Raw genomic sequence first — 15,307 nt, forward strand, 5'->3', positions numbered from 1 at the left:
CGAACGCTGTTACTAACTTCTCGTTCTATCTTACAACTATCTAAACACCCTTCATGGTCACACTTATCTACAGTTTTATAATGTTACATCGGGATCAAAACAATCCCAGCGACTTTAATCTCTCTCTCTCAGCTGCGGTATTTACAGTTTTTATTATTTTGACTTGAAAAAATTACTAAACTTTCTTGAAATGTTGTAAAACCTGCCGTGTGTGTAATATTAATTTTAATGTAATGTTAATTATTTAATACTAGCTGGTTACCCGGGCTTCGCCCCGGTCTTTTTTTTCACCACCCGTAAGAATTAAAAAAATCGGTTTCCAGAAAATCGGTAACGAAAAACTACACACTCTATATAGCACTTCCCGGAAAAATCTACCCTATTTTATATATTGGGGTAAAAATTTGGTCCAGCCGTTCTTGAGTTATAAATGGTGTAACTAACCCGACTTATATATATAGATTAACATATTGAAAAAAATCGCAAAAGCTTGGAGTTAATAATGTAATCCTGTTTTAAAAAGTTTTTGGGGTCATGCTGACCCCTAGGTGGCCACGAAGGGTTAACATAATAATAAAGTACTATAGTAAATATTATATCAAATTAACCTTAGTGGCTTTCTTTTCTTTCAATTTAATAAACAGTAATATTTAAGAAATATAAATAAAGTTGAAAAAAGAATAATTTACGTAATTTTTTAAATAAAACCTTAAAGTAAATAATACATGCTTCTTATTTCATGTTTTATAAAAATAGTTTATTTCAATATTTTTGTTTTCTTAAACCATAGGAGAACTGTGCCTAATATCGTCCTTGTTCCTAATTCCGCACCCTATGATATTAAGACTAGGCTGTTACGTGTTGCATTCTATCAGTGAGCAATAGAAGCTGTTGAACAACGCTGCTTGAGACGATCTTTTGTCTTATTTTAGTCAGAACTGTTGATATAAAAAGTAGCGTGGCAGTTTATAGTTTTAAAGAAGTTTCGAAATTTTGTAAAAGATGTTTTACGTTATTAATACAGCAAAAAAGATATGTACTAACAACAAATTTCTGCCATAAAAACATGTGATATTGTGTCTAATTTTATTCCTAAATTAGAGATATTCGTCGCATTATTGTGATGCTTTAATCGCGGATTATGTTTCTTCCTTGCGATATTCCTAATTCCGCCCTCTAAGAATGTTCATTATACTACCCATTTTTCTTAACTGGTCTGCCTCTACCTCTGAAGCTCCCTCACCCTCCCGTCCAATAATTTTAAATCGGCTAGGCGGGATGCTGACCACATCACTCCACCCTACAGTCGATGAAACACCATGGGCTTCCTTAATCATTAAAAGATGATATCTTTATTAACTCTATGTCCTATTTTGAGTTGTTTCTATTTCCAGCATATATTGTGTGTCCTAATTGTATTTTTACCAAAAATACGTAAGGGTGCGATATTAGGGTCGGCCAAAGGGAATGATCACGAAAATCTCATTGTGCATATTTCGGGAGCACATAAATCGATGAACATTTTAAGACAAAAGCCAATTCGCTATCTGTATTTTAACTGGTACTTTACTCTTGTACCTTCGGGTCGGCCGAAAAATCGTGAATAGAGCACATAATTAGCACATAAAGAGCACTTAATTTCTGCATATGTGTTATTTCGTTTTTTTTGTGGGGGAGGGGTGTTAACTTAACAGACATGTTTAAAAAACTAAAAAATGTATTTAATAATACTATTACAAGATCCGCTTCGACCAAAAATGGCACTTTTCATTGCTTGTGTTATTTTAAGTTTTTTTTCTAATTTTGCATAAGATACTTAATTTTTTTAATTAACATTAATTTTTATTAAATATTTTCATAAACAGTGAACGACACAATTTTTGTATCAGTTTTGTATCGTGCAGTCTACTCTTAAATAAAAACACGTACCTCCCCCCCTCCAAATCGACCCCAAGCTATCGATCAAGCCTACTTAGAACTTGATCCGTTCACTCGTTATTGAGATCTCAAAATCTCGGGTACTCGCAACTCGTGCGTTCGCGTAAATGAGTCACGGTGCGTCTCGCTCCGCGCGTACTTGGCGCGAGATACTGCCGTGTCTCTTGATAATAAAGTAGACTCCCACACTTAAAAAATAACATTTAAAAGTAACAATTTTCTGAAACTTATTTAAATCATATACTATATATATAAAACATAAGAGATATTTTTTCCCATATAAATATCATTTGGTTCTTATTAGAATTTTATTTAATCTGACGTTAATTTAATTTACATTTGATTTATATTTGAATCAAATTATATTTGAATTTATTACCATATTACGTCCACAGTTGGAAAATTAAAACCATATTAACACACTGCATTTCCTTAATTATGTTTGTGCGGCTGATTTTGCATATCTTAACAAGGTCACGTATAATAAGATTCTTATTGAACTCACATAAGCTTCTAATATTGTTTTAATACAATCGTTTTTCGCGAGTACAGTTTATAATACACTGCTCAAAAAAATTAGGAGATTACTTTTTGTCAGTAAATTTTTGTCCATTTGTAAACCGTAATTACTCAGCGAATAATTAACGTAAAAGAAAGGTTAAAAAAGAGGGTTTTATAGGGCAAACTCTCTACTGTAAGGTGCTTTTGTTCAATTTCACTCAGGTTAATACTCAAAGGCGTAGTCAGCTTTGAATAAGGATGTATTTGAGATATTCAAAATGTTGAAATTTTAAATCTTTCACCGCCTAACAAAAAAATTGGTGAACATAATTATTAATACCATCTCAAAGTACGGACTTTGCCCTTTTAAATGAAAAAAGAACTTTGTTCTACGCCGATTATTTAGCCGATTTAGCGAGATATCATAATTTAAAGTAACCTCTGTTTTTTTTTGCGATTACAAACCTTCCTTAAATGACTTTCTTTAATGATACTTTATGTAAGATTACATATATAGCTTATACACTTTTTAAGCAAAAATCGGTAACTTTTTCACCGATCTTTGCTTAAACTCTATCCATAAAAAAAATTTAGCTTGATATCTCAAAATTTGCGGAAATTAGAGCAATCACGTAATTTTTTTGAACAGAAATCGGTAACCCTTTTATTATAAGCAATTTTTCTAATTCTATTATATTCTTTAATCTCTTCTACCCCTATTTTATATATAATTCTTTAATAATAAACTAAGTATAGGCTCTTCTGAATGAATCAAATAAAAGAAAGTGAGAGAGGCAATCGGAGCCACGGTAATTAATGCGCAATCAAAATATATAAGTAGTCAATAAGATAAAATATATTAGTTAATACATATTCGATAAAGGCGTTTCGACACTTTCTTTGTGTCATCTTCAGCGCATAAACAAATTATACATAAAAATTAAACAATATATAAATTAACAGTCAAACGCGATAAAATGATATAGTGATAGTCGATCAATAGACAAGCGCAGTTAAATCATTAAAATAAAAATCTTACGAATGTTCGGTAGTCTGTCAGGCTGTGGATATGCCAGTGTGCAATTGCTCCGAATCGATCGCATCTTCGACGCTTAACTTCCAGGTTGGAAGACCAGGAAGAAAGGAGAGATTCAAATTCGATTGTCGAAGCATTACAGAACAGAAATTCGCAGTTAAAATGTACCTCATGTACATACCTGTCACTCTGACGTATCGTGAGTCAGTGACTATATATTTTGATTGCGCATTAATTACCGCGCGTGGCTCCAATTACCTCTCTCACTTTCCTTTATTTAATTCTTTAATATTATCATATACTTATAATTCTTGATATCTCAAAATTTGCGGAAATTAGAGCAATCACGTAGATTTTTTTAAACAGAAATTGGTAACCCCTTTATTATTAGCAATTTTTCTAATTCTATTATATTATATAGTCTCTTCTATCCCTATTTCATATATGGTTAATCAGTTCTTGAGTTATAAAAATTTCGGTAAATTTGTCACATATATAAATACACACACACACACACACACACACACACACATACGGACATTTTTTAAAATTGCGATTTTTCGACGTTTTCGAACATAAGGAACACATTGGCATCGAAAACTAAAAAAACAATTTTTTCTTCAATATTTTCTACCCCTATTTCATATATAATATTTTAGAATTTGGTTGATTATATCTAGCTTTATACGCGATCAAAGGTTCATACACGAGGTTTACGAAAACAAAGCTTCCTCTATGAAGAAGCAAAATGTAAATTACATTTTCTATTGTGGGTACTATATCTCGCTCTCCTTCTCTCTTCCTTCACCTCCTTCTTCTATCCCTGCCCTTATTCTTTTGTCTTGAACGGAAATGGTTTAAATTAACCTTACGAAAGGAGAACCTTAAAAACACTATATATATGGCTGGTTTACATTACAATAGTCATTCGACAATTGGTTTATAAAGTGATCAGAGTCATTTCTCCGCAGAACTAAAACAATATCATAGTAATAATACGAACATCAAGACCAGGTACAGTTGACAGTATAATAATTAAGTAAGAAAAAGGAGTAGGGTAACTCGGGGGAATATATGCCACACTTAAGAAAAATATGATTTTTTTCCTATTTTACTTTCTTTTTGAGGTATCTTTGCATACTGGTCTTCTTTTTCCTTCTTTCTTTTATCTGTTATTTATATATGGTTTTAATGAAATATTTTGATTCTTTACTATTAAAAAGAAAGAAATACAAAAGTGTTGCAAAAGTGGCATATTACCCCCATGTGGGGGTAATATGCCACATATACAAAAATGTATAGTAATTTAACTTTAGAAGAGCATTCTTGTCTAAAAACATGTAAAGAATATTTTTATTACAATTTCAATAAAACACTAAGAAAATTCTAAAAAGCACGTTGTCATACTTGTCATACGGTACTGTACTTACCCCATAAAAACTATAATACTGACAGGAAGTAAGTAAAACTTGGGCAAAACGTCAGATATAATATTTTTAACAATTTCACAGTATTTACAACAACGCTCCTAGCCATAGCTTTGTTAAACATAACGAGTGGCATATTCCTCACACTGGCATATTCCTCCCAGTTACCCTATATATAAAATACACATATAGCACTTTTTTAGATTATCCGAGAAAATAATAGAAATCATGGATGACACAAAAGCATATAGATTGTGGAATATTCAGCCCGGCGAGGAGATTGTTATTTCTGGTATTGCTGGTAGATTTCCAGATTCAGACAATATGAATCAGTTACGAGAAAATCTTTTCAATAAAAAGGACCTTGTTAGAGCAGATCATGGGCGATGGAAGACAGGTGATTATTTCATATGCACGATAGTTCTGCATTCATGCCTGATTGGTAGATAAATGATATGACACACAATCAAATTACAATTAAGGGAAACGCCGTAATCGGTCAGGACTGAATCTTGAATGGAAAAATGTTTCAGACAAAAGTTGTATGGTCTAAAGGGAGACACATTATTGATCGTAGATATATTAGATGTCGTTTTCAAGAAATGTTAAAAGCGACTAAATCCTTAAATATATATATATAGAACTTAATTTTGATGACTTACATTGGAATCATGTATCCCCCTTTAGACCATACAACTTTTGTCTGAAACATTTTTCCGTATCTTCCATATTTTTCGAGATATTTGCCTGCGTCGATTAAAATGACTCACCCTGTATGTATACATATATACAGGGTGTCCCAGAGCACCCTTGGCAACGCTTGTGAAGAGCTGTAGAAGGGATCGAGATAAACAAAAAAGTCTTCTACAATTTTGCGATATTCGCAATAGTTGATGAGTTATTAATTAATACGTCTAAGCAAATCTGCGCGTGACGCGTGAAAAGCAGTAGCCCGGACTTGGCATTGGCCTAGTTTACACCAATCTCTTGATTCGCCGCGCAACCTCGCTCCTCGCTTCTCGCCACTCGCCAACGCGCGCGCCTGCCGAGTCCGACCTACCGCTTCTCATTTACTCAAACGTATTAATTAATAACTCGTTAATTATTGCAAATATTCCAAAATAGTACAAGACATTTTTATTTATCTCGATTCCTTTTACCTCATCACGAGCATTGGATACTGTGCGTTGAGACATCCTGTATATTAAGGAATAGTTATTTGTGTAACAAATGCTGTAAGATGAAAATTCCCGGGTGCGGTGACCGCACTCGCCTTCGGCTCGTGCGTCAACTCCGCACCCGAGAATTTTCATCTTTACGCACGGCTTGCACACCCTATTTTATGTTGCAAGTGCGTGGAAAGTGGTCTATCACACACGCGTAGCGTGCATAATGGGCCACTTTCCATGCACGTGTTACATAAATGTATTTTAAACTAAAGTTATATGAAAAAGTGAACGAGGAGCGTAACGCTTTGTGTGAAATTGTACGTTTCGTTAGATCATCCGGATGTACCAAGTCGTATGGGAATAGTTAACAATTTGAATAAGTTTGATGCGGATTTCTTCGGATTATTTTTCGAGGAAGCACACACACTTGGACTTGAGACGAGAATGTTACTGGAACATTCTTATGAGGCAATTATCGATGCCGGTATTAATCCAAAGCAGTTACGAGGAAAAAATACTGCCGTAATTATAGCAGCATCCTTTTCTGAAACGCAAAATAAATTTTTGTTTGAAGATCTTGAGGTAGAGAAAATTATTAATTAATAAGTGTAATAGATGAGATTATTGAATTTATCATTCATATGCAAGAATTAATTGTAATCGCGAACTTTCTGCAATTAGATAGGTGGTTTGAATCTTACTGGATGTCACAAATCTATAATGGCAAACATGATTTCGTACTATTTGGATTTGAAGGGACCATCATATGTAATTGATACAGCTTGCAGCTCTAGTTTTTATGCCATGGCCGCTGGTTATCATTGTATCATATCGGGCAAATGTGAAGACGCAATAATTGGGGCTGCACATTTATGTCTTAATACAACTACAACTCTGCAATTCGCTCGTCTTGGTACTTTTACTGAAACTAATTAATCTTATAATATAATGAGCAAAAAATTAAAGGATTACATTTTTGTCATTTGCATACAAGAAACAGAATGGTGTAAATTTAGTAAAAACATTTGTAATTTCTCTGTATATACTATTATATATACAGGGTGTCTCTAAAGTCTGACTCAGCCTCTTAGATCTTGGAAACGAGTTTAGATGTGGAAAAACGTTCCAGACAAAAGTTATAGGATATTAATGGGGGAAGATGATAACAATATGGACTTGATCTTTAGTGACCTTTTCAAAGCCAGATCAATGTAATCGATGTTTTCTTAAATGGAACCTTATTTTAAAATGGAACCATTTTTTATTGTATTTTCTTATAAACTGGCCCGGGATAAAAGGTTTAGATCTGACTAGATCAAATTATATTTTAGCAGATCAAATTTTATTTGGTCAGATATGCTCAGATATGACTTCTCATTTTTTCCTGGGCCTTGTCGGAACGTTTTGAAAACACTATAATAAAGCTCTTTTTCATTATTTCCTGAGATATTTTAAATTTTGTCAATACTTTTAATATAAAATATAAAATATTTCGTACAGTATTCACATTTTGATGACTTTACCTTGATACTTTAATACGTAGAATAATGAAAGTAATCAATTTTTGTAAAAAGAAACAAAAAATTATTTTTAAAAATTTGATTGTATTTTATAAACGCATTTAATTTTGCAAAATTGCAAATGTAAAAATTAATATTATTATTTGAATATAATAGTAAAGGCTCACAAGATTAGAAATTAATCAAAAAAAGATGGAGCGTGAAGCCGTAACAAAGGTGTTGGTGTTCATAAATTCTATACTTACGTAAAGAATTAACGAATTATAATATACTGTACATATACATATATTCCAATTTAATAAACTACGCGCCGCAAATTTGTCGGACTTGAAACACAGCTATCTTGGAACATTAATACCCTTCCCTACCTCGGAATTAAATCTACACGATTTAATTGTTTGAAAAAACGTAAAGAATTTATTGCGAAAAATATTACCTTAGCCAGGATTCGAACCTGGAATCCCCCTCATTCCGTGAAGGGCGTCGTACCAATTCGACTACCGAGGCATGTGGTAATATTTATCGCAATAACCGGTTATTAATAATAAACTTGAAAAACGCATGTCTATGCCCGCGTATATAAATATAATAGTAAAGGCTTACAAGATTAGATATCAATCAAAGTAAGATGGAGCGTAGACTTTCAAGTCCGACAAATTTGCGGCGCGCAGTTTATTAAATTGGAATATATGTATATGTATGTACAGTATGTACATTGCAATTCGTTAATTCTTTACGTAAGTATAGAATTTATGAACACCAACACCTTGTTACGGCTTCACGCTCCATCTTTCTTCGATTGATTATTATTTCATTCTTTTCATTATTCTACGTATAACAGCAATAAGGTAACCGAAAAGTGAATACTTTACGAGATATTTTATATTTTATATTAAAAGTAGGAAAAAGAGTCAAATGGGAGTCACTCAAGAATAAAGTCAAAATGATTAAAAAACGGGTAATTGTTTCAAGACAAACAATTGTTTACATATATTACTAAAGTCTACTGTAATAATAAAATGTGATAAATTATGGTAATATGTATTTTTAATACTCATATTTCATGACCAAAGATCGACGAAAATTACAATAACAGAGTGCAAAAACCACTTTAAGTCTTTTCAGACACAAAACGACAACTGAGCAGAGATTTAGTGCATTAGTTAACCCTTTTTCGAGTCTCTTTAATCCAGGACTAAACAAAACACGCTCAAACTCACTCGGATACACCTATCACTGCATGACTCTCATTACCCCGTATATAGCCACCATTACCCCGTGTTTCCCTATCATGACAAAATTTAAAATATCTCAGGAAATTCTTAATGAAAGAAAGCTTTATATAGTGTTTTAAAAACATTTTGACAAGGGCTACAAGAATATGCAATAAAAAAATGGAGAGTTCTATTTAAGAAAACATCGATTACATTGACCTAGCTTTGAAAAGGTCACTCAAAGTCAAGTCCATGTTTTCATCATCTGTCCCCCTTAATATCCTACAACTTTTATTTGAAACGTTTTTCCATATCTGAAGCCATTTCCGAGATCCAGGAGGCTGGGTCAGACTTTAGAGACATTCTGTATATACAGTACCGTCCATAAGTTCCCGGACACCTCAAAATTTCGAAATAAAAGTCTAAAACTTGGTTGAACCATATTTATTCAGACTTTCTGTGATACATTGTTTTTAAAAAACTAAAAACTAAATGTACTTTTGGGATTAAAGTTGACTTTCATAAAAAAACTAAAGTTCTGGTTCGTTGAAGAGTCCACTTTTTGCCTTAATAACTGCTTTACAAATCAGAGGCATTCTCCTGATCAATTTCTCAAGAGATTCAGATTCAATAGACTTCCAGCTTATTTGAAAGCGCTGTCAAAGGGCGTTGATATTTGTGGAAGCCTCTGATTTGTAAAGCAGTTATTAAGGTGCGGATTCCTCAAAACTTCAGTTTTCTTAAATGAAAGTCAGCTATAACCCCAAGAGTTCATTCAGTTTTTTGTTTCATCAAAATAATGTATCATAGAAAGTCTGAATAAATATGGCAATTTTGAGATGCCCGGGAACTTATGGACGGTACTGCATGTATCTACAGAATGTCCAAAACAAAAGTATCCAGCCAAAAGAATGGGATAGATTGGATTAAACTGAATATAAAAGTCATTTACTGGACATTTTCTTCTTATTTTAATGCGTACTACCTGCTCTCAAAATATGGGACATTTTTTAAAAATATTCTGTATATGTGCATCTATAATGTATATTTTAATACATATATTAAAAAAGATGTATATTATATGTATTTTTTATTTTTCAGGTGTTTTGGCACCCGATGGTTATTGCAGACCTTTTGATGTCGCTGCAAATGGTTATTCACGTAGCGAAACAATGGGAGTGATATACCTCCAAAAAGCAAAGAATGCGAAAAGAATTTATGCTATATGTCCACATATTAAAACAAACAGCGATGGTTACAAAAAAGAAGGAATAACACATCCATCGATACGTATGCAAGGTACTTTACTAATGGAATTTTACGATGAGTGTGGAATACCATCATCTTGCTTGGATTACATTGAAGCACATGGTACCGGTACCAAAGTCGGCGATCCTCAGGAAATCAATGCTATTTATAATGTCTTGTGTAAGAATAGAAAAACTCCATTAATGATCGGCTCCGTAAAATCCAATCTTGGTCATGCTGAAGTTGCAAGTGGTTTTACTCAGATCGCTAAGGTAAAACAAGTGGATTTTGCGTTTATTAATTATTTTCAAATTTATTTTTTTTTACGTATCTTCACACACACATACACACACACACACACACACGTGCGCGCGCCCACGCACACGTAGATTTTTTGATTAATTGAACTTTATTAACTTCTCGGTTATTTTTTACACCAAATGTCTTTACATTAATTTTTCTACATGAGGTACTATAGGTTTCTATATGAGGCTAATCTAATTTAATTGGTCAAGATTATAATAAATTATATATCGCAGTAATTATGTACCACGTCTGGCTTTTACTGCCAAATTTGTTATTGTTATTTAATTTTATTTAAGAAAACCTTGATATATTTTTATTTGTTGTTAAATAAAAATGTACCATCTTTGGTTGAGCTGGATTTTTGTAGCTTAATAATATTTTTGTGTGAATTTGTTCTAGGTAGGGTAAACTTGGGTAAGATGGCCATAAAGGAAAGATGGCCAGCCCATGTTCATTCGATGTTTCATGATGAACTAGATTGAGAGAATAACATATAGGTTGGCCATTGCATCTTTCCTCTAGTTTACCCTATATTCTTTACAGTGATTTAAATGATGCTTATTAGCATCAACAAGTTAAATCGATTATCAATTTAAATATGTTGAATTTACTGTCCCAACAAAAACTTGTGTTTCAAGAACAATAAATAATCGGCATTTAGTTAAAGTGGAAAAAGTAGATAAATTCACATAAGTATAATATTAAGCTACAAAATACTAGCTCTCGACCGAAGATGGTATATCTCTACTGATTTATCTTATATATATATGAGACAATCCACGCCACTTTTACCCCCCATTTGTCCAAAATTAGTATGGACGGATTTTAATGACTAAGGACGGAAAACGTTCATCTTGAAAAGAGCTTTTGAAAGGCGTGTGGCATATATGCGCAATTCAACATGGCGTCATAGTTATGGCTGCTTAAAAGGATAAATTCAAAATTTCAGATTCAAGTACATGACGCCATGTTGAATTGCGCATATATGCCACACGCCTTTCGAAATCTCTTTTTAAGACGAACATTTTCCGCCCTTAGTCATTAAAATCCGTCCATACCAATTTTGGACAGATGGGAGGTAAAAGTGACGTGGATTGTCCCATATATATATATATATATATATATATATATATATATAATATATTTCAAAAATTAATTACATTTCAAAACTGTTATTAATTTTTAAGGTAATAATAGCGTTCGAAACCGGTTTTGTTCCACCAAATATCAATTATACATCACCACGAACCGATATAGATGCCTTAATAAATGGAACTGTTCGTGTTATCGAAGAATCAATGCCACTTAAAAACGGTTACATAGGTATCAATTCTTTCGGTTTCGGGGGATCTAATGCTCACACGTTATTAAAGTGGAACATGAAACAAAAAGTTAACAATAGTGTGCCGACTGATGATTTGCCAAGACTTGTAATATTATCTGGGAGCACTGAAGAATCAGTGAAATTGTTTTTAAATGACGTTAGTAGACATTTCAAAAGCATTCTCAACATCTTTTTGAGTTGACACATTATATAATTTTGCTTTAAAACATTATATACTTTTTGCTTTAAAAAATTTTTGATTGTAGGTCGCAAATCATTCGGTAAATATAGAATATATTCGTTTAATACACGACGTTCATGCGGACAGTATAGACGGCCACCGATGGAGAGGATTCACTATATTGAATACTTTGCAACCAGATTCAATAAAAGAAATTCAAAATTGTGAGAATGCGAAAAGACCGGTTTGGTTTATATTTTCTGCTTTAGGCTCGCAATGGCCAGAAATGGGTATGCAATATTCCGTCAAAATCTGGTTATTTTACGATTGAGCGTAATCGGAACCAATATAGATATATTAAAACATACTAGACAAAATGTGAATATTTCTATCGAATCTAATTCAAAACCATAGAAACTTATTTATACATACTATTGGCATAAGTTCCAGTTCAACAAAGTATGAGAGTAATTATGTTTTAATAGAAAATGCAGGTTTAAAACCCCAATTCATTCTTATTAGACCGAATAGGATTTTCTAATGGTTTTAATCGAGCGTTTTCAGCAGGGATACTTCATTTACTCTGGGAAAATTTTTTACCGATTTGGACCCACAGTTAAGGAGGCATATACACCTAGGAGGCCAAAGAAATGGTCATTTTTCTGGAATTTTTTTCTGAGAAACTATTGGAGTTATCGGATTGTGGTTTTTTGTAGTTAAAAAAATATATTTTGAAGAAAGTTAACAATTTTTTTATTGAAAAATATTTTTGAAATCGGATATGATACGCGAAAGATATTGTTATATATTTTAATATTCTATTTTATTTTTTTGTTTTTGTTGATTTTTGGCGAAGATACACCTGGTACCGTTTTTTTCCAGGCTGTCTTTTCACGACGCCATATCTCTGTCATTTTGCGAAATTTTTCAATAAAAAAAATTGTTAACTTTCTTTAAAATGTATATTTTTAACAACAAAAAAGCACAATCCAATAACGCTAATAGTTTCTCAGAAAAAATTCCAGAAAAATGACCATTTTTGGCCTCCTAATAGGTGTATATGCCCCCTTAAGCACTTTAACATTTTGGTTAGTGCCCTTTAAGTGAAAATTATCTTTGCGATATCTGAATATCAACAGAACTAATTGAGAGAATTGACTAGTAATATAACTTAAAAATCTTAAAAATCTTTGAAATAGATAGAATAGAATTACGATTTTTAGTTACGCGGTGTTATTTCTAGTCCAAATACGTAAAATTAAGGTTACGATATCCAAATAATTTGATTACTGTTATCATGGGCCCCAAATTTTTCCCAAAGTACAATAGCACTTAAATAATAATATACGTTTTTAATTAAAATTAGGTCGAAACTTATTAAAATTTCACGTCTTTGCAAATGCGATAAGAATGTGCGACGTTACTTTAAAACCATATGGTATAAGTGTCACGGATATTTTGACAAAGAAAGATGAAAAAGTGTGCGAAGACGCGTTGTACGCGTTTGTTGGCATTGTCGCTATTCAGGTAAAATATTATACTTCGAAGTTATATATAAAATAGTGTTACATATTCTATATTTATTGATAAAGCGATTGATTTAAATTCTTTCTATGTCAATTCATCGTATTAGAATTATCACCGTATATAAGTACATTTATTTTATCGCATTTCATTGGTTTATTAGAAATAAATTCTTCAAAGTAATTCAACTATAAAATTATTTGTATAAATTTGTAGATCGGCTTAGTAGATCTCCTAACATTATTAGGAATTATTCCGGATTACATGATTAGTCACTCTGCTGGTGAACTTGGTTGCGCGTATGCCGATGGATGTCTCACCATTGACCAAGCCATTTTGTCAGCATATTTTATTGGTTTGGCATGTACTGAGGGAAAAATAATTCGTAGCTCTATGGCTATTGTCAGTTATTGTGATTACGAATGTCTCAAAAACATGTGTCCAATGGATATTGAAATAATATGCCGCAACAGCGAGAATTGCAACGTTGTGAGCGGGCCCACAGAATCCATGCAAAAATTTATGAAAAAACTACTACAGGTAGCATTGAATAGCTCTCGTATCTTATAAGTGGATGGAAAACTTTGCTTAAGGTGATGCTGAAGCCGTCTGTATAACCGACAAAATTACCATTTTCTATATGTTATCAACCTATATCTGTCCTTGAATAAACAAGGATAGCATCTACATTGCACGCACACATACGCACGAATCGTCATGTACACTATACTCTTATATTAGACTTCTAATCTCGATTTGGAGGGTTCATCAATGTTTTTCTTGTTGTGCAATTCAGGGAAACTCGTTTTCACGCTCGTATCAATGCCATATCGAGATGCCATATTAGGATAAAAGTAATAGGTAAGGAAATCTGTAATTCCGTAACTTTTTCTCGGTTTCTATATCAAATCGGAGTTTCCCTGAATCATTGATGTACGTACTGCAATTATGGAAAGAAAATAGTAATTTTATCGATAAAACAGACGACTCCAGCATCATCTTAATGATCTTCAAATATCGAATTCTTAAATTCAAGCAATAATTTGCCACACCTGCATATATTCAATTTGTACTTTTGTATCAGATTAATAATATTCACGTGAGAGAGATACACTGCAACGTACCGTATCACAGTTCTTATCTCGAATCTGTGGAAAATCAACTTTTGCTTGATTTGAACAAAGTAATATCACATCCGAAGAAACGGAGTCCAAAGTGGGTCAGCACTTCCATACCTCGCATCGAATGGTTCACTTCAGCATCAAAATTGTCATCGGCGGACTATCATACACATAGTATATTAAGTACCGTTCTTTTTGAACAAACAACGCATCTAATACCAAGTAACGCAGTTACCATCGAAATCGCGCCACACGCCGTTCTGAAAGAAGTGCTAAATGAAGTGAATAATGTGGTATTGAGTCGACGTAATAAACAAAATATCGATGTAGTTTTACAAGGAATTGGAAGGCTGTATAACTGTGGTTTACAGCCGAAAGTTGCTAATTTATACCCGCCAGTGGAATTTCCTGTTAGTCGAGGAACTCCTATGATTTCCCCATCGATAAGGTACAAGATTATATGATATCGCAATTTAGATATTATATATTACCTACATAAGAAAAAATATATACATGCACTATCGTTTAAAGTTTAAAAGTTTGGAAGCACGACTTTATTAAGAAAAACAATAGTGGTGCCAATACTTTTAAAGAAAATCGTCTTATATGAGAACCTTTACTGTGTGTTGTGTTTATTAAACACAGTATTATTTGTTTCTAATCATTTTCCAAGGAAAGATTTTATGTAAAGAATTTCATTGGTATCACTGTTATTTTTTTTTAAAGATAATGCTTCCAAACTTTTGAACAGTATATATATATATATATATATATATATATATATATATATATATATAT

General features: G+C 32.6%; 1 protein-coding gene across 1 annotated transcript in view; it reads left to right on the top strand.

The window, feature by feature from the left end:
- Positions 1 to 15,307, top strand: part of LOC112465668 (fatty acid synthase-like) — a 31,740-nt gene that overhangs the window by 9,739 nt on the left and 6,694 nt on the right. Inside the window, exons 2-10 of the mRNA XM_025033322.1 lie at positions 5,106 to 5,299; positions 6,403 to 6,653; positions 6,753 to 6,984; positions 9,907 to 10,325; positions 11,547 to 11,840; positions 11,950 to 12,154; positions 13,231 to 13,391; positions 13,605 to 13,928; positions 14,473 to 14,957. Of these exons, the coding sequence (XP_024889090.1) occupies positions 5,106 to 5,299; positions 6,403 to 6,653; positions 6,753 to 6,984; positions 9,907 to 10,325; positions 11,547 to 11,840; positions 11,950 to 12,154; positions 13,231 to 13,391; positions 13,605 to 13,928; positions 14,473 to 14,957 (2,565 nt within the window). The remainder of the gene's footprint in view (positions 1 to 5,105; positions 5,300 to 6,402; positions 6,654 to 6,752; positions 6,985 to 9,906; positions 10,326 to 11,546; positions 11,841 to 11,949; positions 12,155 to 13,230; positions 13,392 to 13,604; positions 13,929 to 14,472; positions 14,958 to 15,307) is intronic.

This window comes from Temnothorax curvispinosus, unplaced genomic scaffold (assembly GCF_003070985.1).
Source record: "Temnothorax curvispinosus isolate PA1 unplaced genomic scaffold, ASM307098v1 QBEX01015410.1, whole genome shotgun sequence".
NCBI lineage: Eukaryota > Metazoa > Arthropoda > Insecta > Hymenoptera > Formicidae > Temnothorax > Temnothorax curvispinosus.